Source organism: Lutjanus erythropterus, chromosome 6 (assembly GCF_056507025.1).
Source record: "Lutjanus erythropterus isolate fLutEry1 chromosome 6, fLutEry1.hap2, whole genome shotgun sequence".
In the NCBI taxonomy this organism is placed as follows: domain Eukaryota; kingdom Metazoa; phylum Chordata; class Actinopteri; order Lutjaniformes; family Lutjanidae; genus Lutjanus; species Lutjanus erythropterus.
In genome coordinates, this window is record NC_139322.1 from 31,769,196 (window position 1) to 31,791,803 (window position 22,608).

General features: G+C 40.3%; 1 protein-coding gene across 1 annotated transcript in view; it reads left to right on the forward strand.

Moving 5' to 3' along the window:
- Window positions 1-14,217, forward strand: part of spen (spen family transcriptional repressor) — a 30,619-nt gene extending 16,402 nt beyond the window's left edge. The window contains exons 4-15 of the mRNA XM_084721646.1: window positions 1,197-1,354; window positions 1,534-1,734; window positions 1,824-1,975; window positions 2,092-2,217; window positions 2,367-2,480; window positions 2,566-2,679; window positions 2,790-2,890; window positions 3,015-10,851; window positions 10,984-11,328; window positions 11,444-11,638; window positions 11,863-12,021; window positions 12,144-14,217. Coding sequence (XP_084577772.1) covers window positions 1,197-1,354; window positions 1,534-1,734; window positions 1,824-1,975; window positions 2,092-2,217; window positions 2,367-2,480; window positions 2,566-2,679; window positions 2,790-2,890; window positions 3,015-10,851; window positions 10,984-11,328; window positions 11,444-11,638; window positions 11,863-12,021; window positions 12,144-12,275 — 9,634 coding nt within the window. The 3' untranslated portion in view covers window positions 12,276-14,217. The remainder of the gene's footprint in view (window positions 1-1,196; window positions 1,355-1,533; window positions 1,735-1,823; window positions 1,976-2,091; window positions 2,218-2,366; window positions 2,481-2,565; window positions 2,680-2,789; window positions 2,891-3,014; window positions 10,852-10,983; window positions 11,329-11,443; window positions 11,639-11,862; window positions 12,022-12,143) is intronic.
- Window positions 14,218-22,608: the final 8,391 nt, after the last annotated feature.

Here is a 22,608-nt window from a genome sequence, read left to right on the forward strand (position 1 = left end):
GTGAGAAGGAAACAAACAGCAGAGGGCCTAGAAAGCTGAGACAGGCATGGGAATGGTTTGAGAAAAAAGGTGCATGAGGCAGCCGTGAATTTGCCACTGATGTGCAAATCCATCGTTTTCTCCTGATAACCAGGGCTACCATATAAATCTGAATTAGGGAGAAAGGAGCTTTTCTCCTCTTCAGCTGAGAGACACTGCAGTTTTTGAACAGGCTAAAGACGCATTCATAGTGCATTGCATGAGCTTTTATGAAAATGCATCAATATATATACAGTGTATTAAATCTGAAATGTGTGCATCATATTGCATGTTCATTACAATATGTAATCTAATCCTCCAGCAGTTTGGACACAGCAAACACACAGTTTTCCACCTTTTTTGACTCTGTGTTTAAAAATCATATTTTATTTGCTGTTCTTATCTTTGCATTGAAATATAGATGTGTTACCAATCTATAAACAATCTCTCAGAGGTAGAACATGTAGCACCTACAGTGCCACTGCAATGTGATGCAATATGATACATGCCTTTACATTTGTTTACAATAATTACAACAATTATATGAAATTATGAGTTATACAAACATCATTTTATGATTTTATTGAGGCAAAAATATTAATAACTAGATTTAAAGTATTACTTGGATAGGCAGAGGCAACAGACAGTTTTTGTAGTACAAAATAAACACTTTTTTATCATAAAGCTTAGATGTCATGATTCTCCAAATCCATGATTCGATTTGACTTTTGATTTCAAGGCCACAATTTGACTCTATTTTATTCTACTTTTTGGGGTCTTCTTAACTGACAGCTATGCCATTGTTAGACTCTGATTTTGAAGTCTTCATTTGTAAAGATCAACCGATCATTCATATTATGCCCTGACAACTGTTATTAACATTGCATGTGGTATATGGTGTCATATTACTGCACAGTGTTGTGTTTGAAGTGTTGTCCTTTTTTTTTTTTTGTTCAGACACGTGTCGGGTTCTGCAAGTAGGTGGGAGTGGAGAGATTAAAAAAAATTCTGAGGGAATCGGAGCTTCTGTCTTTGGTTTCAGTAGAAAATTTATTTCAATCGATTTTTGTTTTAATATTGAAATTGTGACACCCCTAATACATCTTTGGTGGTAGTTAAAGATAAAACTGTCCAGCTTGCAACGGCATCTAAGTCCCTGTCCCCCTTTTTTGCTACAGTGATTCTAGCAGTAGTTCCAGTGATGACTCCCCGGCACGTTCAGTGCAGTCTGCTGCTGTTCCTGCACCCTCAGCACTTCCTTTATCCTCCCTTGACAAGGATGAACCACGTAAAAGCTTTGGCATCAAGGTCCAAAATCTTCCTGTGCGCTCTACAGGTTAGTTATAAGGTGCTCCTGCTGTGTGTGCACAAAGAGCTTTTTTGTGCAGAAATAGTGGTGCATTGTATCTTTGCGTATCCCTTTATATCAAACATTTTATTAAAAATCATCAACAATAGTTTTTTCAGTGTACGTTGTCACACATACATACTAAACATTTGATCTGTTTACTACAGACACGAGCCTGAAGGATGGTTTATTCCATGAATTTAAGAAACATGGAAAGGTCACATCTGTACAAATCCACGGAGCTTCAGAGGAGCGCTATGGCCTTGTGTTTTTCCGCCAGCAAGAGGACCAAGAGAAAGCACTTGGAGCATCAAAGGGAAAGCTCTTTTTTGGTATGCAGATTGATGTCACAGCCTGGAATGGCCCCGGTAAGTTCTAACCTTTAAGTTTGATGCAGCTAAAACAGAAATATTGGCAAAACTCACAACGTTCTAATGAGCTTAACTTATTTTTTCAGAGACAGAAAGTGAGAATGAGTTTCGGCCCTTGGATGAGAGGATAGATGAGTTTCATCCAAAGGCCACACGGACATTATTCATTGGAAACCTGGAGAAGACCACCACTTACCATGACCTGCTTAACATCTTTCAACGCTTTGGAGAAATAGTGGTAGGTTAATGTTATGAAATGGTTCAGAATCAGGCTGTATGCAATGGTTAACATGCTGCGTAGTTTAATATGGCCGTGCTTACTTACAGCATACTTCTGTTTTCATTATCCCTAAGGATATTGACATTAAGAAGGTGAACGGAGCCCCACAGTATGCCTTTCTACAATACTGCGACATTGCCAGTGTCTGTAAGGCCATAAAGAAGATGGATGGCGAGTACCTTGGCAACAATAGATTAAAGGTGAGAACTATAATGTTGATTTAATTTTAAATTTTATCTTCACATCACTACCACATTCTCTTCTTTGACAGCCATACTCCATATTATTTATGATCACAATTTGTTAGCTAAAATTATTGCAATCTTACATTTTATACTATCTCTTCCAGCTGGGATTTGGAAAGAGTATGCCTACGACATGTGTTTGGTTGGATGGATTAGCATCAAACACAACTGAGCAGTTTCTTACTCGTCATTTCTGCCGTTATGGACATGTAGTCAAGGTAAGTCTGTTTATTTCCCCCTTCATAGTGGCCCATTGTTTACTTTCTGGCACCTTGGGACTCTATTTTTCTCTGTCTTCCGCAGGTTGTGTTCGACAGAATGAAAGGAATGGCCCTTATCCTGTATAACAACATTGAATATGCACAAGCTGCTGTCAAAGACACAAAGGGGTGGAAGATAGGGGGCAGTAAAATCAAGGTAATTGAAACAAAGCTTTGCTCTGAAATTTTGCTCTATAATGTTGAGTGTTCTTAATGCCTGACAGGCTATAAATATTGCAACTTACCCTTTTTTTTATTCTTCTTCAGGTGGACTTTGCCAATCAGGAAAGTCAGATGGCTTTCTATCGTTCAATGCAGGCATCCGGCCAGGACATTCGGGACTTTTATGACATTCTCTCTGAAAGAAGGTAGTTTGCTAAAACAATAATTTCACCTCAATGCTGTATAATATTAAATTTGACATTACTGATGCCAAAAGTTTATTACTAGATAAATAAAGCTTGCTTTTGTTTTGGGTTCATTTCTTGACAGGGATGATCGACGAACTCAATATGACTTTCAAGCAGAAAGACAATATTATGAAAATGTACGGACCCCAGGAACATATACTGAAGATCCCCGTCGTAAATATCCTGCCAGAAGTCGTGAGTTCTACACTGAATGGGACCCATATCAAGGAGATTACTATGATCCACAATACTTTGAAGACCCCCGGGAATATCGAGAATACAGAGCTGACCCATATGAGCAGGACATTCGAAAATACAGCTATTTGCAACGGGAACGTGAACGAGAGAGGGAACGCTTTGAAACAGATCGTGGACGTGATCATGGGAGGAGGACCATTGAGCGTAGCCAAAGCCCATCTCACATTGCCACTCGTCGTCCTGCTAGCCCCACTGCATCTCCTTCTCTCTCTGAGAGGATACCAAGTGATTCAGACCGCCGCATTTGTTGCCGGTCTTCTGAAAGAAGTGGTAGCTGCAGTTCAATCTCCCCACCAAGATTTGAAAAACTTGAAAAAGCACGCACTGAAAGGTATACTAAAACTGACAAACTTGAGAAGGATCGAGTCTTTGAAGTTGAAAGAGGGAATTTGGTGGAAAAGGAGAAGCGGGCTGGACGTAAAGATCGAGGGGATAAGGACAAAAGTGAGAAACAGAGGCTTAAAAAGCTCAAAGTTGCATCACCAATTATCCAGCCATGTGAGACAGAGCCTGAACTTGAACGAGATATTAGCCCTGAGTCTGTCCTTCGAAGTAAAAACAGTAAAATTCCAAAGGAAGCCTCGAGCAAAGGAAGGTTAGACCTTCTGCCTTGTGTTGTGCAGTTAACACGTGTTAAAGAAAAAGAAGGAAAATTGATTGGTCATTCTATTCAAGAAAAAATAATACCAAGAGGTGGGAGTGACAGTCCTAGATTGGCATCACCTTCAGCTGACCAGAGGAGTCCTCCATTCCGCTCCGATTCATCAAAAAGTGAGCTCTCCAAGCATGGAAAGGTCCCTAGAGACAAAAATATGCACAGTTTAGTTGAGGTTATTGACAAGGATGCTAAAATCAAATCCAAAAAACATGGAAAATCTGAAATGGGATTTGACAGTAGTATTTCTGTGGATATTGACCGTTTAGCTGCAAGAAAAAGGCGTTTTGAGGACTCTGGGAAAACTGATCGACAGAAGAGAGCTAGTGAAGAGGATCTTGTTAGACCTGGACTTCATAAACTATGGAACAATGCTAAGGAGACAGATTTTGATAAGAACCTTTTGATAAAAGGAATGCATAAAAAGGAGCACCACAGGGACAAATGCGTCAGGATGGTTTCAGTTAACAGTCCTAAAGATGGACGAGACTGTGAAAACTCCATAGGCCTTTCTCTGGATCGGCAGTCGAGAATGCTGGAGGTACCTGATGATTCTACGGATCAGTTAGACTCTCCCTACCTTAAAATGGATTTAGAAGGCTCAAAAAGTGAAAACAGCTCCAGTCTCACAAAGATGTCAGATGATGGCAGCCTTGATTTGGATGAATTAAAAGAACAGCAGAAACAGATTTTCTCCGAAAATGAACAAGGGAGAGGGAAGTGCAGGGACTTAGATGATGGTGATGAACACTTTGTGCATATTGACCAGAATAACATGTCAAAACAAACTGAACAGAGTCGATGGCTCCGACCCAAGCTTGGCGATCCTGATAAGTTAGTCAAGTTCGAAAACCCACCAAGTAATGAGACTCGTGACTTTGAAAAGGATTATATCATGCATGATGTTGGAAAACCAATTCAGGATATGCCCAATGATGACTTTTCTTCCTGTAAACGAAAGAAATTAGAGAATTTTGACTTTGAAATAGTCACTGCAAAAAGAGAGCGCAACTTTGCAAGTTCACAAAAGTTGAATGAGGACATTTATCACAGTATAGCATCCTCAATAGGACATGGTCACTTTTCTGCAAATGAAGAAGATGAAACCGCCCAGATTTCTGTGTCTGTTATAAATAAAGAAAGAAAATCTTCTCCAACAGATGATAAATTTTCACACACAGAGTTGTTGAAAAACAGTCTGGGCCTGACAGCAACACATTTTCATTCCTCTGACACTGAGCTTCCAAAGCTTAAGACAAACTTGCTTGGCTGTGATGAGGAGTTAATGCAGCGATGGGAAAGACGAATGAAGGCTGATTCACTAAGAATGGAAATGACTTTCCCAAGTGATGTTGCAAAACGTGAAATCATCCGCAAACGCCTTGGCCAGGATTTGGAACCTGGAGAAGTGCAGTCTGATTCAGATGATGATGGAGATAACAAACACACATCTCCTAAGTCCAATAGTTCCTTGTCTTATATCCTCAGGGAACGTGACGAGAGGATGACAGACCTGAAGCTTTCAGGCTCATTGGAAAAGAATAAGTTTTATTCTTTTGCATTAGATAAAACTATAACTCCTGACACAAAAGCACTCCTTGAAAGAGCCAAGACACTCTACTCCACCAGAGAAGATAATTGGTCCTTTCTTCCTTCACGCTTCCCAACCTCCCACAGCTGTTCAGATAAGGACAAGGTAGAGCTCGCACCTCGACCTATTCCTTCTTGGTATATGAAAAAGAAAAAGATTCGTACCGACTCTGATGAAAAGCTGCATGATAAAAAGGAAGAACTTAAGCCACAGGACCAAGAGCGTCAGGACCTGTTTGCCTCTCGCTTCTTGCACAGCTCAATCTTTGAACAGGATTCTCGGCGTTTGCAGCATCTCGAACGTAAAGACCAGGATTTAGAAACTGGAGCTGGTAGGCCTTTTGCTAAACCAGGAGCTACTGAGGCACAGCCTGAATCTGGAGTAGGTGACATACCACAAGAGCCCATAGTTCTTTTCCATAGTCGCTTTTTGGAGCTTCAACAACAAAAGGACAAGGACCATCCCCAACCTGATGCTGAGAGTGATTCGATAGTGATGGAGATTAAAAGAGATGAAGTGCAGAATTGTGATAATTTGCTGTCTGATAAGGAATCTGAGCCAGTGCTGAAGGTTGAAGAAAAATCAGCTAGCCCGCCATTGACCTTGTCAGTTTCACCCTTTGTTCCTTCCCCAAAAGACATGCCCTCACCAGAAAAGAAAGAACTTTTAACTCCATCTGTAGATCAACCTGTGTCATTTGTCAAAGAAGAAAAAATAGAGCCAGTTCTTGAGGTGTCCCCACCTCATTCTCTTCCTATGGAAGACTTCAAGCCAGTTGCTCCTAAGCTAACCATTACCCCTCCACTCATCGTTCCAGAGCCAGAAAATGAAGTGGAAACAAAAGTAGAGTTAATTGAGGCCAAAGTGAAAGTTGGAGATAATTTGGTGACAGAACCTAATCCACTTGTGGAAGATAAGCCTCCCACTCCTGGTGGTTCTTTAAGTGGTTTTGAGAAAGAGACTGCAGAATTCACTTACTCTGACTATCCAAAGATTGAAGAAAAACCTGAAATTATTAAGACAGAAGCTAAAATAGAAAATCAAGAAACAAAACACTTTGAAGAATCTCAGAAAACTGAGACAGAGATTGAGGCATTTATGCCAGAGTTAGAGGCTGAAATAAAACCAAACCGCAGACAGCCCAAGAATAAAAGGGCAAAACCACTGTCAGTATTACGCACTTCACAACCTTCACAAATTGTTGCCACTGAGAAACCTGCAACACGAAAGAGTGAACGGATTGACAGGGAAAAACTCAAAAGGGCCTCATCTCCTCGAGCAGAGGTACCAAAAACAACATTTGACTCTAAGACCACGTCTAAGTCACCAATTCATGCGTCAGATTCTGAACAAAACCTTGAATCCAGTTTGATCCATGGCAGAACACGTCGTAGGAATGTAAGGTCAGTCTACGCCACACTACACGAAGATGACCAAGCTGGCAAAGAGGTGGTTGAGTCATCACGTTCCATGCGCAAGCGTGGTGCTGATAAAGAACCAGTGCAGCAAGATGTTCAGATTCCACCTACCAATACAAGGCGAGGACGCCCACCTAAAAGAGGTGTCAAACGAGGTGAGGATGTATCGCCAGTTAAGGTGGATCAGCAGAAAATGATTGAAGAGGACACAGAGGTCAAAGAGACCTCAACTACTGTAGAGGTTGTGAAAGCCTCTGAGGGATGGCGCTCACCCCGCACTCAGAAAGTGCAACAAACACAACTGACTTCATCTGCTCCAGTTAACAAGAAAGGAGGTAGAATAGATAAGCAGTCTGGTAGTACTACAGTGCTAGCTGAACAAGTTGACCTGGCAGGTCATGAAGACTCTGAGCTGAAGCCTAAAGCTGATTCTGAACTCTTTGGGAAGTTACCAGAAAAGGTGGAAAATGCAAGCTCACCAGTGCACAGAAAGGAAAAAGACTTAAAAGATTCTGGTGGAAAGAAACCTACTGATGGGGATATTGAAAAGGTAGACGCTAGCTGCCCTGAGAGGAGACAACAGCCTGAAAAGAGCGTTAAAGTGAAAACGCCAAGACTGAAAAGAAATACAAAACAGGTCACTGAAGATAAATCACACAGCTTAAAAAATCTTGAGATCCGTGTAAGCGTTGATGATGTGAAAGGTTTACTTCGACCAGAAGATGATGAGTCTGAGTCATTTGAAGCTCCAACTCTTGCAAAAACCAAGACAGTTGTACAAGAGAATAAGGAAACAAAGACTGTAGGCTTTCCAAAAGAATCAAAAGAATCTGCTGCACAGGAAAAGGAAGACACCTCATCAGAACCTGAACTGCCTACTGATCCAGCTGCTCTCTTGGCACGGCAGATGGAACTAGAGCAGGCAGTTGAAAATATTGCTAAACTTACAGTTGAGCAACCACCTCGGCCATATAAGGAACCACCTTCAGGGCAACCTACCATATTGCCTCCTGCCATAGTAGTGCCAGAAGCTGAGGTTGAGGAGGAGAAGCGAGCTAATCCTGCAAGTGAAACTGAGCTTGCAGCTGCCATCGATTCCATTACAGCTGAAGAAATGTGTGCAGATGCAGATGGTTTCACAGCTCCTACAACTTATACAGCTCTTATTCCTACCCCTGAGTCTGTAATATCACCTTCCACCAACGAGATTATGGAACCTGAAACACACATGGTTATCAACAATATTCTTGCAGCAGACTCAGATGAGTGTCCTCTGACACCCAGCCCAAAGGGGGCAATGGCAGAAACTAAGGCAGCTGAGGATACCCCTCTCCTTGAAACACCCAAGAAAACCGGTAAAGTTAGAGCCAAAACCCCGAAGAAGTCAAGAAATCGTAAAGGTGCAGCTGCCAAGAAAGGCGATACTGTTGAAGAGGTCTCACAACCAGAACCCTCCCCAGTCAAGTTACCAGAGTCAATCCCAGAAGACCCGGAAACCATTAATTCAAAAGTAGTTACTGTTACAGCTGGGGCAACTGCAGCAGCTTCTGTGGTCACTGCTGTTGCAACTTGTAGGCGTGACGTTACAAGTGCTATAACTGTAGACACACCCAAAGAGGCAGAACAGCCTGAAGTTGAACAGCCTGTACCCAAGGAATCTGCCTTTCATTCAGGCACAAGCAACTCCAGTTGTAAAAAGCATCCCCAGGCAGCAGAGCCATCTACCCCTATTCTTGCCCCCGCTCCTGCCCGCTCCCAACCTGTGTCCCAGTTCAGCGTACCCCTGCTACGGCCGGCCAAAATGCCACTTTCACCAGACTGGCCTCCTAGAACTGAAGAAAGTAGAATCTATGTTGCTCCTTCCTGTCATGTCACAGTGGTAACTCCCTCTGCACCAGCATCAACTACTCTTGGAACCCCTTCAACAAATCCCCCAATGCCTCCTGACACCAAGGCCTCAGACATTGACCCTAGTTCCAGTACTTTAAGAAAAATCCTCATGGAACCAAAATATGTGTCTGCCTCAAATAGCAATTCAATACCTACCACCATGGTGACATCTGCACTGTCAGATCCTTCACGGATGTCAGAGAATGAAAATCCCTCTGATACAATGGCTTCTAGACAGTTGCATCCTGAAGAGAGACCCCCTTTACCTCCCCAGCCCATACACCACAAACCCTTTCCACTGACAGAGTCTCAGCAGAATTGTGGAGAGAAGACCCAGCATACAGTTATTTCTCCTGCTACCTCAGTAATAAGTCGAATTCCAATGCCTTATGATACAGAGGAAACTCCACGAATTTCACTCAGCAACAGAAGCATTGGTCTATCCATTCCCAAGCAAAAGTTTAGATCAAACTCTAATGAGAATAACCGCTACCATGGCATGGATATAGTAGAAGATGGGACTAGAGGGCGCTCTGTTGTTGAGACCACTCCCTACAGTACAGGCTCCAGTCCTGGCCTAAGGGTCAATACATCAGAGGGAGTTGTGGTTCTGAGTTATTCGGGTCAGAAAACTGAAGGACCTCATAGGATGAGGGCCAAAATTAGTCAAATTCCTCAAGCCAGTGCTGGTGATATAGAGTTTCAGCAATCTGTGTCCAAATCTTCAATAAAACAAGACCCACTCATCACATCATCCCAGTCACCCACCCCAAAAGTAGCCCAAACTCCTACACCTTATGGGCACACAGGGGTTCTCTTGACAGGCCAGTCTTACAACACTCAACCTGTCATTTCCAGTACTAAGCAGGAGAGTCTTGGATGTGACAAATCTGAAGCTCCTTATCACACAGCATCCCAGGGTGGTGTGGTAAAAATGTTCCAACAGTCTGTTAGTTCTCCTCAAGTTTTGATGTACAACCAGGCTGTGATACAGCAGCAGCATAGCAAGAGAGGACTGGGAACAGAACCTCTACCAAAAAAGATGGACATTGGCAAAGCTGTTCAGCAGTCTAACCTCAGCCCAGTCATGAGTCCACACCATCCATCTCTATCTGGAACCCGCATGAGTCCCAGCCCTGGCATCCCAACTGATCGGTCAGCTCTACACCTGAAGCAAGAACCTCAGTCCCCACGAACAGCTGTTCATTCCCCTTCGCCCTTTGTCAAATCCTGTCCTCCAAGCAGTTCTCCAAGAGGAACTTCTGGTGTTCTAGGTCATGGCATGCCACCAATGTCTACATATCATTCTAGTATGCATCACCCACACTCTGAACAGTCCTCTGTCATAATTCAACCTCACAGTGTCACTCAGTCAATGGCTCATGAAGCCAGGATGAACACCCCGCCAATGTCTGGGATAAATTATGGGAGGCGAGGTGACTCCCTGTCTTCTCCCCATTCGGGGCCTCCACAACGCTCAAACACACCGCAGCCAAACATCATCCGAGATATGGTACTGCAGCCTCACTCAAATCCACAGGGGTCGGTATCAGGTGGTGGTGGCAGCAGTGTAAGTGAAGAAGATCCCAGACACTTTAACCAAGCCCTTAGCAGACCTTCTGTGCCCCAGCTCCAGTCAGATGTAATGATGATTCACAGCGATCCTCGAGGGCTCCACCCAAGCATACGCATGGACCAGTACAGAGACATGCACCAGCGCATTCTCATGCACCAGCAACTGGGAGAGCAGGCCGCTGTGGAGGCAAGACAGTCACGCACATCAGAGACTGGAACATCCTCAAGTAACATCTCTGGGCCTTCAAAGAGTCCTATAGTGGGGAAGAGCATTGAACTTTCCTCAAAGGAATCTCATAAACCACTAGAAGGAAAGCTGATACATCAGCCCTCCAATGAGAGCAGAATCAGGGGAGTCCATACATCTAGTCCTGTCATGGTGTCCCCTCACCCTCATGGAGTTCAGCTGATGCATCCAGGAGGTGCAGGCTCCTTCCCAGTATACCGGGACATGCGGGGCTTCCCATCCCAGTTTCCAGGACACCCTTCATCAGGACACAACCTGGCTAACCAAGGCATTACATCTTCACAGGTTTGTTGATATGCATGCTTTTATCATTGACCTTTTGCAAATACTTCAGCATTTAATATAGCATTTAAAATATGTGCAACTATTAATTTGGTCTTGTGTTTTATGTTTGTTTTTTTTTTTTTTTTTTATCAGGTCCCTCCAGAGCCTGAGCTGGGTCACAGGAGTAAAATGTCACAGTCACATGGGGGAGGAAGTGATTCCAAGCCTGAGACTTCCCATCTTCGCCATGCTACCTCTACAGACCTCTCACACATTTCTCGAATACAAGGGGATACAGTCTCACCCTCATACCAGTCTCCCATGACGTCCCCTATGGGTCTTACTCACAAGCCAGATTTATCTCTACAGAAAGGCCCTCCAGCCTTCCTGCCAACACCTCCACCAACAGTACCTCCATCAAGTTCATTGCAGCCACGGCCTGAAGCTAAGCTGGAACATTCAGGACATCGGTCCATTGACATGGTGCAGCTTTTGACGGTAGGAAGACAGATGTGACCAACAATGCTTGATATAGCGAATGCATTTTCAAGATGATGCCAAAGAAGAAAATGTGATGTAATGATAAAAACCATTTTGTATTTTTTCTGCACAGAAATATCCCATTGTATGGCAAGGCCTGTTGGCACTGAAGAACGACCAGGCTGCTGTCCAGTTGCACTTTGTTTCTGGCAACTCCATACTGGCCCAGCGCTCCCTGCCGCCGCCAGAGGGAGGTCCTCTTCTCCGTATTGTCCAGAGGATGAGGCTTGAGGCTTCTCAGTTGGACAGTGTGGCACGTAGAATGACTGTGAGTATTTTGAAATGGACTAACTCTGAAAAGAAGGTTCTAAAATTCAGGTGAATGCATTTAATGAGACTGATCAAACTTGATAACAAATTCATGGATTCTTGTCATTAACCTGATGAACAGTGTTTAAAATAAATTGCATATTTAATCTGCATATTTAATCTTTAGTCTAGGGGTGTGTTTTTGTGTTTACGTTTATGATAAAGACGTACCATTCATGGCAGGTGGAGAATGACTACTGTCTGCTACTGGCTCTACCCTGTGGTCGAGACCAAGAAGATGTCCTTGGTCAAACCCAAGCCTTGAAAAGTGGCTTCATCACCTACCTGCAAGCCAAACAGGCAGCTGGCATCATCAATGTGCCCAATCCTGGCTCTAATCAGGTCTGTGGTCATTTAAACTTTTTCTGCTCTAACTTTATTTTTGAATTTTACTTGTGTTTCATAATGAAGTATCATGAAGATTTAGTTTGTCTCTCATGTTGTATTCATATTTCTATTCACAGCCGGCCTACGTGGTGCAGATTTTCCCACCATGTGAATTCTCGGAGAGCCACCTTTCGCGCCTGGCCCCGGACCTTCTAAACAGCATCTCCAGCATTTCCCCTCACCTCATGATTGTCATTGCCTCCGTTTAATTACCTCCATTTTTTCCTGAACAAAGCCAACACCAGCCCTTTTGAACTCGTCCAGTTTTGTAAACTGGAATTGCCTCATATTTTTATGAGTTTGACTTTTTTAAAAATCTAATTTAGCATGCACTCACCTTTTTCTCCTTCACTTCACCAAGTCCTTAAGTCACTCAATGACATTGAATTCCAAAAACTATATCTTTACAGAGAGGATCTGAAGGGTTGAACTGGGATTTTTGATGATCATTTCTGATTTCTCATTTCATTTTTTGCCATTTTTGGAGGTGTTGTGCATAGCCTTTTCTAATTCATAGCACCCATAAAGCTATGGATTGAGACCTTCCTATGGGATATTTTTTACCTTCATAAAAGTGATTGTGATTTTTTTTCTTAAAGACAAACGATGTGAGAAGTCATTGCACTATGTTGAGGAAAAAATTGTGAACTCTTGTACAGATTTGAGTATAAAATGATACATGTTATGGAATTACTCTCGTGATCAGCCATGCTTGCGCAAGAGAAAAGAAAATCATTGCCTGGAAAATGATCAAGAATCATTTTAGACTGATCAATCATAACTGCTTTTGCTCCTTCACCATCAGCCAACTTCTACGTCATTTCCGGACTCAACTCTCCATCCCGAAGTGTTCCCTGCCCCAGGAACTCGTGAGGGGACGTTTAGAGTTGTACAGTTTACACTCAATGCCTCAACAGGGGACTATATAAAGAATATTTAATTTGTTTATTTTTGTTTGCATCTTCTTTAAGCCTAAGGGTATTGTGGACAATTGTGAAACTGTAAATATTATAAATATTTAAAGACTGAAGCAATGTGGAGAGACCAAGTGAATTATTTTACAAGACAGATCATCAAATCTCAACATTTTCTTTCTTTCTTTCTTCCTTCGTTACTTTCTTTCTTACTTTCTTTCTTTCTTTCTTTCTGTGGGCAGGGGCAAGAGGGGGGATGGTGGGAAGGATCTAAAATTCACGAAAAAAATATTTTTTAAATTGATTCTGTGCCAAAACGTCTTTTGCAAACGCTCAACACACGCAATGTATCTTAAACAGAAATTGATCAGAACCTATTTTCATATGTGACTTTGTATTTTGCCCCTCAGAGGGCAGACTTGATTCCTTTTTTTTGGTATTGTTCATCAGCCCAACTCTGTTACTACAGTGCTTTTTACATTATGAAACTGAATCCTCATTTTGAAGGAACCATTGTATTGTAAGGGTTGCATTTCTGTTTGTATTCCTGTTTTACTTCTCCCTGATGTGGTCCTCTACTGCCCCCTGCTGTCTGAAAATCATCCTCTCACATGTTAAGGACTGCATCCTGAGGTCACTTAAGCAGTGACTTCACAACAGATGTGCTATAGCATGCTTTATTTTCAAATCTTAAAGGGTAAAGTAAAAATCATAGAGGCAAAGAATGTGACTTGAACTTGACATCATGCCGCTAATGGATGTGTTGATCATTTGTCTCCATTTCTCCCCTTAACTGTGTTCATGAGCCAAGCTGTAAATACTAATGTCCTTAATCTGTGCTCTTGTGTATTTTCCCCCTTTATAATTGTCTTTCTTCAGGGTCCTTATTTTTGTTTTGTGCAACAAAACAAAGCAGTCTGAAAGAGACAGGAGATGAGGCGTGTGAAACCGATGCTGAAAGTAAAACCATGCTTGTCAGTTTTGTGGTGTAAATATTTCTATGACTGCAAGCTGAATACTCTCATGGTTATGTTGAAGGCACTTATAATTTTTGATAAACAAATGAAAAGAAAATACAAAAAACAAGCTTAAAACGGTGATTAATATGAAAACTGTCTTTTGATCAATCTTCATTTTGAGTGTATTTTGCTGTTCCTCCATGAGGACATTTTAAACTGTAAAATAAATGGTTGTTTAACTTACTTCTGAAGATCATTAAATGGTCCGTCACTCTTGATTTGTGTTTTTGTGACTTGCCTTTACAAACTCAATTTCTGCACTGATTGATGAAAGATCTAAAGTCTGCAAGATACACTACCTAACCAGGTCACTATCAGTAACTCGAGTTGTGTTCCTCTGCAGCATGTTGCAACTCTGAAGCTGACAGTAGTGTAATATAAGTACATTTACTCCAGTACTGTACTTAAGTATACATTTGAGGTACTTGCACTTGAATATTTTCAGAGGGAAATATTGTACTTTCTTACTTCACTTCATTTATCTGACAGCTTTAGTTACTAGTTACTTTAAAAAAATAAGACTTTTGCACACAAAACACAGAGATAATAGAATATTATGTTTTGTTATAAATTAAACTACATAACAGTTTATACAAGTATAGCTGAAATTAATAGTCCAGAGGTTTTCAAACTGGGGTCCAGGGACCAACAGGGGTCATTTCATGGGTTGTAGAGAGTCCCCAAAGAATAGAATATTTTTAACTTTTATCATACTTTTTGGAAGTTAGAGATTTTCTTCTTTTCCTATTAAATATTTTGACATTTAATGTATTTAATGTTGAGATTTAGACTGATGGTTGGACAAAACTGCTTTGTGAAGGTGTCACTTGGGGTTCTGGATAATTGTGATGGCATTTCTCATTATGCTTAGAGTTTTTACACACCAATTTATAAATTTATGGAGACAATAATTTCATGATACAATATACGGTATAACAGTATAAAAGTCACAGGGGACATTTTTCTGCATTGAGTACTTTTATTTTTATTAAGTACATTTTTCTGATTGTGCTTACATACATTAGTCAAGTAATATTGTCAATGCAGGACTTTTACTTATATTTTTGCAATATTGTATTAGTATTTTTGATTAAGTAAAGGGTCTGAATACTTCTTCAATCAAGACTCAGTGCTGCAGTCCATTCAGCAGTCAGAAGATGTCAGTATCTGCCTAAACTACATCAAGCATGACGCAGCTTTGTGAAGCGAATCAGACCACATAAGTCCACTGACATTTCAGTTTACCATGAAAATGATTTGTACTTTGAAATTTTGGCCCTGATACGACTGTGTATTCCTTGGAGAATAGTGTGTATTTTTCCTACATCTTTGAAGTTGAATTTGAAGGAAAATGTGCACTTTTGGAAGCACAAAACCTTTTCTCAGCCCTTAAAAAGACCTCTGAGCATGAATGTAAGAAATTTTCCTTTGACTTGTATTGGTTTTATTTGCAGCCAACATGACTCTTTGTATGTAGAAGCCAACTTATCCAGATCAGAATGTTGAAGATTTTTCATTAATCAGACTTTTTTGGCTCTTTGAAATTGGTTTTAAATTGATCTGGAACTGTTGTCAAAGCAACAAGTCGTTTAACCCAAACCTGCAGAAGTTCAGCCTTACTGACAGTTATCTGGATCAGCATTAAGATGCTGAACATGACATGAACTAATTTTCAAATACAAATGGCTCACTTTCTTTGATTTATAATTAAAGAGTGTAGATGTAATTATGGTTATAAATGAGAACATGCAGGTTATTATAAAATCACTCTGATCTACTGGCATTAATAAATAATAACTAATCTTTTAGGGATTTACTTCTTTTTGCTTGCAGTATCTCAAACTATATTTTGGTGAATATTTTATCATTTATGGGTAACTCTTCAGTGTGATTAGTTATTATTTATTAATGCCAGCAGATCAGAATGATAATTGAAGACCAGTTCATTTTTAAATGGGAATTATTAATGATTAAATGCGTTAATTCACTTTACTGGAACTTGTTGATGCAATTAAAACTGCTTTTTTTTTAAGGGAAGTTTCATTCTCAGCAGGCTGATTATTACTTAAAAGTCTAAATGTTAAATGTCCATTGGGAACCTCGCTAATCATGCACAAAAATCGGTTGTAGTCTCACCGCATTCACTGGTAATATGTTTAATTATTTAACAGTGAAGAAAGTGAGAACGCAGTGGAAAAATTGTGGAGCTCAGTATAGAACAAAATGTGACATGGAACAATGCAAGGACACACATCAATCACAGTCAGATTCTGATTTATTGGCCAATGCACACATACAAGGAATTTGATTCCAGTGTTTCACTGCTTGCCAAGTACTTACATAGCAATATACATACAGCTAAGAACAAGGACAACACACTGAACAAATAAAGGTAAAGAATGCTAAATGACAAAGAATTGAGAACTTAAAATGAAATGAAAAAAGAGACTTATGTCGATGAATCTGTTGTCCTGTTGCATGCTGGGAGGTTTCCCATCATGCCAACCTCATGTAACTGCAATCACATACTCAGCACGAAGCCTATCATTTGAATGATGATCATGATTTCAACTCTCTACTCATTTAGCCTTTATTTCAAAATAAGAGCGCACTATTATTCAAGATAACTTCATCCATGATCAGCAAATCGATCCTCAAACTGATTTCAAAGAGCCAATTAGCGGAATAAGAATAAACAGGATCATCTTAGCCTGGTAACAGCATGTTAGCTTGGATAAGTCAAGCCAAATCTGAGGAACAGGGCCCTGGATTTAGTTCTGGTCTGCCACAGACAGTAGTGTGGAAGATTTCTAAACATGTCTGTGTTGGTCAGGAAATACTTTAAGTAATAGGATGCATAGTCTTGCTGCATCACTGAATCTGTGTTGTAATGCATATTGAAAATGCAATCACGGTGAAACTTGCAAACAAAGTATTAGGATTATTCAGGATTCATTCAGGATTATCTATTTACACACTTTAGCACTGCAGTGTCGAATATTTATGAAATGCAAAATTCTAAAAATGCTTCTGTGGCTCTCTTTTTAAACCGGTATTCAAACGGCTATGTAAGAAGACAAATGAGCACATTGGCTGTCAGAGGTACAGTTATAGACTCATCCCTGAGGAAAACAGCTCCATGGTTTCGGGAATTTTAAGACTGCGGCTCAAACATTAGGGTTTCCGGCTGCACCCGTCAAATCCAAGAGTACACTAGCCGGCAGATTCCCCCAGAGGGAGGCCCACGGGGATTTAGTGGTGATTGGACTTCTATTTGGGAACATTTGGTGGTCAGGGCGGCAGGATCTCTCATTATTCTTGGAAGCACTCCTTAGAGGGCAATTAATTACAATCAAATGCAGACGGCCTGTGAAGAGACACTAACTTACTCTATGACTTTTAGCTTATAGTGAACTTCTCATTCTTTGTCATCAAATGATATTTTGGTCACTCTTCATTTTACAGTACACTTATAAGATGTAAAAAGTTGTACTTTGTATTAAATTAGACAAAAACTATAAACAACATGTTCTTTATTAGTCAGTAAACAAGCACAGATAGGGTATGGACACCATACACCTAATGGCACACTAATAAGACATCAGACCCTTATTAGACTTTATTAGACACATTACAACAAAGCTGTACTGTAAACTAAAGTGAAATCACATATCTGCCACTTGAGACACACCTTGTACAGTGTTACAATAAACCTGTGCAGTCACTCATAGAGACTATAGTTTTGGCCTTTACACGGTAGATCTGATTCACACATTGTTTTTATATTACAGCTGTAATGTGTCACAAATTAGCATCTAATTATTAGTCTAATAAGGGTCTAAAAATGGGAAATAACACACTTTAGTTTACAGTACAGTTCTGTTGCAATATGTCCTTGATTACACTCTAAAAAAAAAGTCAAATAAGGGTCTAGTTTTTGTCTAATTTAATACAAAGTTCATCTTATTACATCTTATTAGTGTACTGTAAAATAAAGTGTGACTAATATTTATCATAACAAAACAGCCGCCTGTAATGGATTACACAGAGTGTTACGTTTCATCCTTCATCCCACAGCCTGCATCATCCCATGAGTCTGATGCAGGGGGTCAAGGCTATCCATAAAAAAAGAGCATGACACTGAGGAACACCAGCTGCAGCAGCATAAGCCGGTGATTGAGCACCTAAAGGAGGGTGAGAGGGCCATGCCCGTGTTTTACTCATTTTTCTTCTGTCATTACAGTAGAGAGAAAAGAGTGTGACCACGCATATAGGTGAGGCCTTGGTGATTTATAGTGCCCCGACAGGCCAGGACTTGGAATGATAATTGGCGCCCTGTTTGCAGCGTGAGAAGAAGCAGATCAGTTTGGGACCAGGCAGCGAGGAGGGAAGACGAGGAAGTCTTAGGGAGAAATTCAAGATACTTCCCTGCACGTTGTTCCAGATTCACAGTTCTTCTAAGATTACAGGCTCTGCCTTTGGGCGATGAAGCAAAGTCGAGGAGGAGCCATGTGCCCTTGTCCTTAATGTAGACTATTCATATTTCTGAGCTGTTCTCCTCTCGGTTTCTTTGCCACAGGATGACATTCTGAAAGCCCAATTTTAGCTATAAAATGAGAAGAATGTTGAAAATTCAGAGGTTGGGTTTTCTGACACTGATAAGTGCTTGTTTTCTTGTTTGTGGCATTTGGGCATTGAGCTCCCAGCATTCCGTGCTGTTGTTTGGACAATTTGTCCTCACAGAGAACACAAAATAAACCAAATATAAAATGGATACTTTAATTAAAAAACACAAACTTTTCTCTGCATATGCCTAGCTGAATATTTCAAAGTGTTTGAATGAAGTTGTCAATAATCTTTAACCTGTGCCCAACAGGTGATCTAAACCGGTGGTTTTCAAACTGGGGCCCAGGGACCAACAGGGGTCCTTGAGCGCATTTTAGGGAGTCCTCAGCAAAAGGAAGAATATAATATTTTAGCTTTTATCACAATTTGTGGAAGTTTGTACAACAAGGGAAAAAAATGTTTTGTAGTTTTGACTGATTGTTATTTATAGTGATCCTAGTTTGATCATTGATTGACTATAAATCTTTCCAAACTGTGGGTCTATGCTCTAATTTGCATCAATTGTGGGGATCACTGTCATGATAAAAGTTTGTGAACCTCTGATCCAAACCACCAATCAGTGTAGAGAGCAGTAAAAACTGGTTACACTGTTGCTCAATTAACTTAAATGAAGATGCATCATCAGCATAGTCAAGTTTTGACATGCACACACACACATGACTTATTATATGAAACTGGAAAACTACAGAATGACCTGTGACACAAATACAGCTCAATGGGCTATAAATTGAACCTGTGCTCAACACATGGTTGTCAGGCTGCTTTTCTTGCCAGAAATCCACAAAAGCCCCAACCTTCATAACAACAGGCAGAAGTAATGTCACCTTTTTAAAAGTCCTGAGGTGCGTCACCAGCCTTTTTCCTTTCTGCTGTGTTGTGAGCCTGGAGGCTGACTCATGGTCGTAGCTGTTTTGACTCACCCTAGATCTGCGTGGGAGAACTTTGATACAGTCGTGCTGTGATTTGTTCCAGGTCAGAGACATCTGGAAGCTTTTCTATTTGTGTGGACTCTTTTGAGGACAGTGACTCCCACATGTGATGCTAGGATTTGGCCTGTTAATTGCAGTAGTTCGCTGTTGGGGATATAAATCAGGATCATTTCCACATAGTTGGTGGATTTTTAGTGTTTTTGTTAAATTTGTGTTTCACACGATATTAAGAACAATACCCCCTTCAAAATATGTGTTTTATTTGGCATAATGTGTACTGATATTTTTCTTTTCTCCAAAACTTTATACTTTTGGTTCAGAAGTCCAGAAAGTTTAAAATGAATGCATGCAAATAAATGGCTGATACCCACTTAAAATATATATTGAAGTTCAGAGGGTTTTTGGGCTTTTTTTTTTTTTGGCAAAACGGCAAACTGGCAGTAGTAATTTAATTGACATGTGGGATTCCAGTGAATAATTTTCAGTGAGAAACATGTCACTGTGGAGTTGATCCACAGCAGTATGAAATAGCATCACCTCATCATTTTATCCTAAGAGATATTTTTGTGTAAAATTCTATTATAATTGTATGAATTCTTGAGGTATGGCCAAAAAATGTGTTTTGAGAGTTCACTGTGACCTTTGACCCCCAAAGTCGAAGCAGTTGATCCATGAGTCCAAGTGGACATTTGTGCCAAATTTGAAGAAATCTTGAGATCTTGTGTTCATAAGAGCAGAGCAGACGTGCAGATTGAAGGCTACGTGTGTAAGCTATGCTAAGTGTTGGTCCCTTCCATTATCTTAATAGGACAATATACTGTATAGGGCTGGTTACTTTATTCAAAAGATGCTTTACAACCTGTTGGACTTGTTAAAGGAGTTTGGTAAAATAAACAACAATCAATGGTAGAAGGTCTTTGTTTGAAATATTTGCCAGCTAGCTCAAGTTACTGTGTTGCAGATTCATCGTGGGGCTTTCAACAGATAAAAAATGGACACTTTGTTTCATAAGACTTAGAAATACAAACAACATAAAAATTAAAGAGAAAAACTTTTTTTTGGCTTGCTGTTGTTCTATTACACTAGCTTTATTAACTATTCAACACATAAGGTTTCTTTTATTAGTCTCCTGAAAAACAGGTGTACATGGGGTTTGTTATCAAAATTCGGATATTGATGAGCTGCTCCAGCACTTGCAATAGCAAATTCCATGTTAATTCTGATTTTAAAAAATGAAACTTTTGTGGTTTTAGCAAAGTTAAATAACAATTGATTTAACATTCCAAAAAAAACCCCCAAAACTACTGCTTCCATTAAAGTTTTTAAACACTGAAATGTTCAGTATTTTTCATGGTGTGATTGTTATATCCATATCCTTGTGATCCACTCATGCTAAATTATTATCTTTTTAACTTTCCGTAATTACTGCTGTCTATAAATGTTTTCACTGTTTGGCCCCCTACACCTTCCCACGAGAGAGCTTAGTCTGTAGAACTGCTGGCATCTAACCCACAACCATTATGGACTGATGAGAAATGTTGTTTATCAAGGCCTGCTAAGCAGAAATATTAAATATACAGTGACATTACATAGTTCTGTCTCTGTCTAGACAAAATGGAATAAAGCACATGACTGCAAGGTTAGGCCTGTGTTGGGGGTGGAGTTGGATCTTTGTAGTAATTTGAGTTATTACAAATATCTTATGTTACTGTCATATTGAGTAGGTGTTTGGGTTAACAACTGTTTATCACCAAGGCTGTTGTAGGCTAAAGCCTTTTGTAGTTAGTATGAATTGTGCATGAAGAAGCACTTTTCATTCTGGAGTCACTGAGGTGATTTTAGCTGTGGGCCCTGGTCACATACTGGGCAAGGAACAGACCAAACTCCCCAAATGTTCTCTTCCCAAAGTAGGAACCAGTTAGTCCACTGGTTACAAACACGCTAATGTGGGAGCAGGAAACGTACTGTGGCACTTTGTCATGAAACAACCACTTACACAAAGAACACATGGCTGATTTTCATGTTAACGCCACAAGGTACTGTAATACAGAATGTGGTATTTGTTTATAGTGCTAACATGACTGTTTGCTAGTGATAAAAGAAATTATCACAGTATGTTTGGGAGATAAACATTGCCTGGAGCCTGAGTGTAAATGCTTTAATCTGAGAGATTTACATGTGCATAAACTGCAGGCAAAGGATGGTATGAGTTAGATACTGTTTTAGTATTTTAGTGGGCCAATCAGAGTATTACAGCCAGGAAGAACAAGAGGCAAAGGTCATATAGATGAATGCAGACAGGCAGTATCATGTAATTAAAAAATGTTTACAAAGCGCTCTCAGGAAAATTTCCATTGATGCATAATTTTTTTTAAAACTCTCCTTAATGCACTTAAACTTTCCATCCATCTTCTGACCTGTAAATAGGTTGTCATGCAAAATATATGATACATAGCTGAGTTATAATACCCGTGCATGTAAAGTGAGAATGTTTCTGCAGGCTGAATATAAAAGGTCAGCGTCAGGCAAACACTGCTGAATGAAATGCAATGATGGGATCGCTCCACTTTACAATGGACAACAGGTAGAAATAGATCAAGTGACTGATGGGGTCACAGTACACATTAGGTGTGGACAGGCAATGCTGCAGCTTTATGGCCTCACCCTGGTGACTCAAGCCCCATAAACACAACACCTTCCTCTGACATCATGGCTCTGTGTCCTTGTTGCAATCTGATATCTGCGATGTAATGCCTGAGCTTTCATATTCTATATCTCACTGCTTCATTTGGTTTCATAAAGCTCTGTATCGCTGTTTTACAGAACTAAAATAATACAGGATGTAAATGTGACAGCGCCTGGTATTTGATACTTCTTTGCATTAATGCAATTTTGACACAGGTCTGGCTTTTTTCCCAGATCACTTTTCCACAAGAGCCAAAATCAAGCTATTAGCACGTTAGCACACTTGATTCCTCTGCAGCAGGTAGATGTCAGTTTTCTCCAAGTCATAGAGTTTTTTTTTAATATATAAATTTAAAAGGACTAAACATG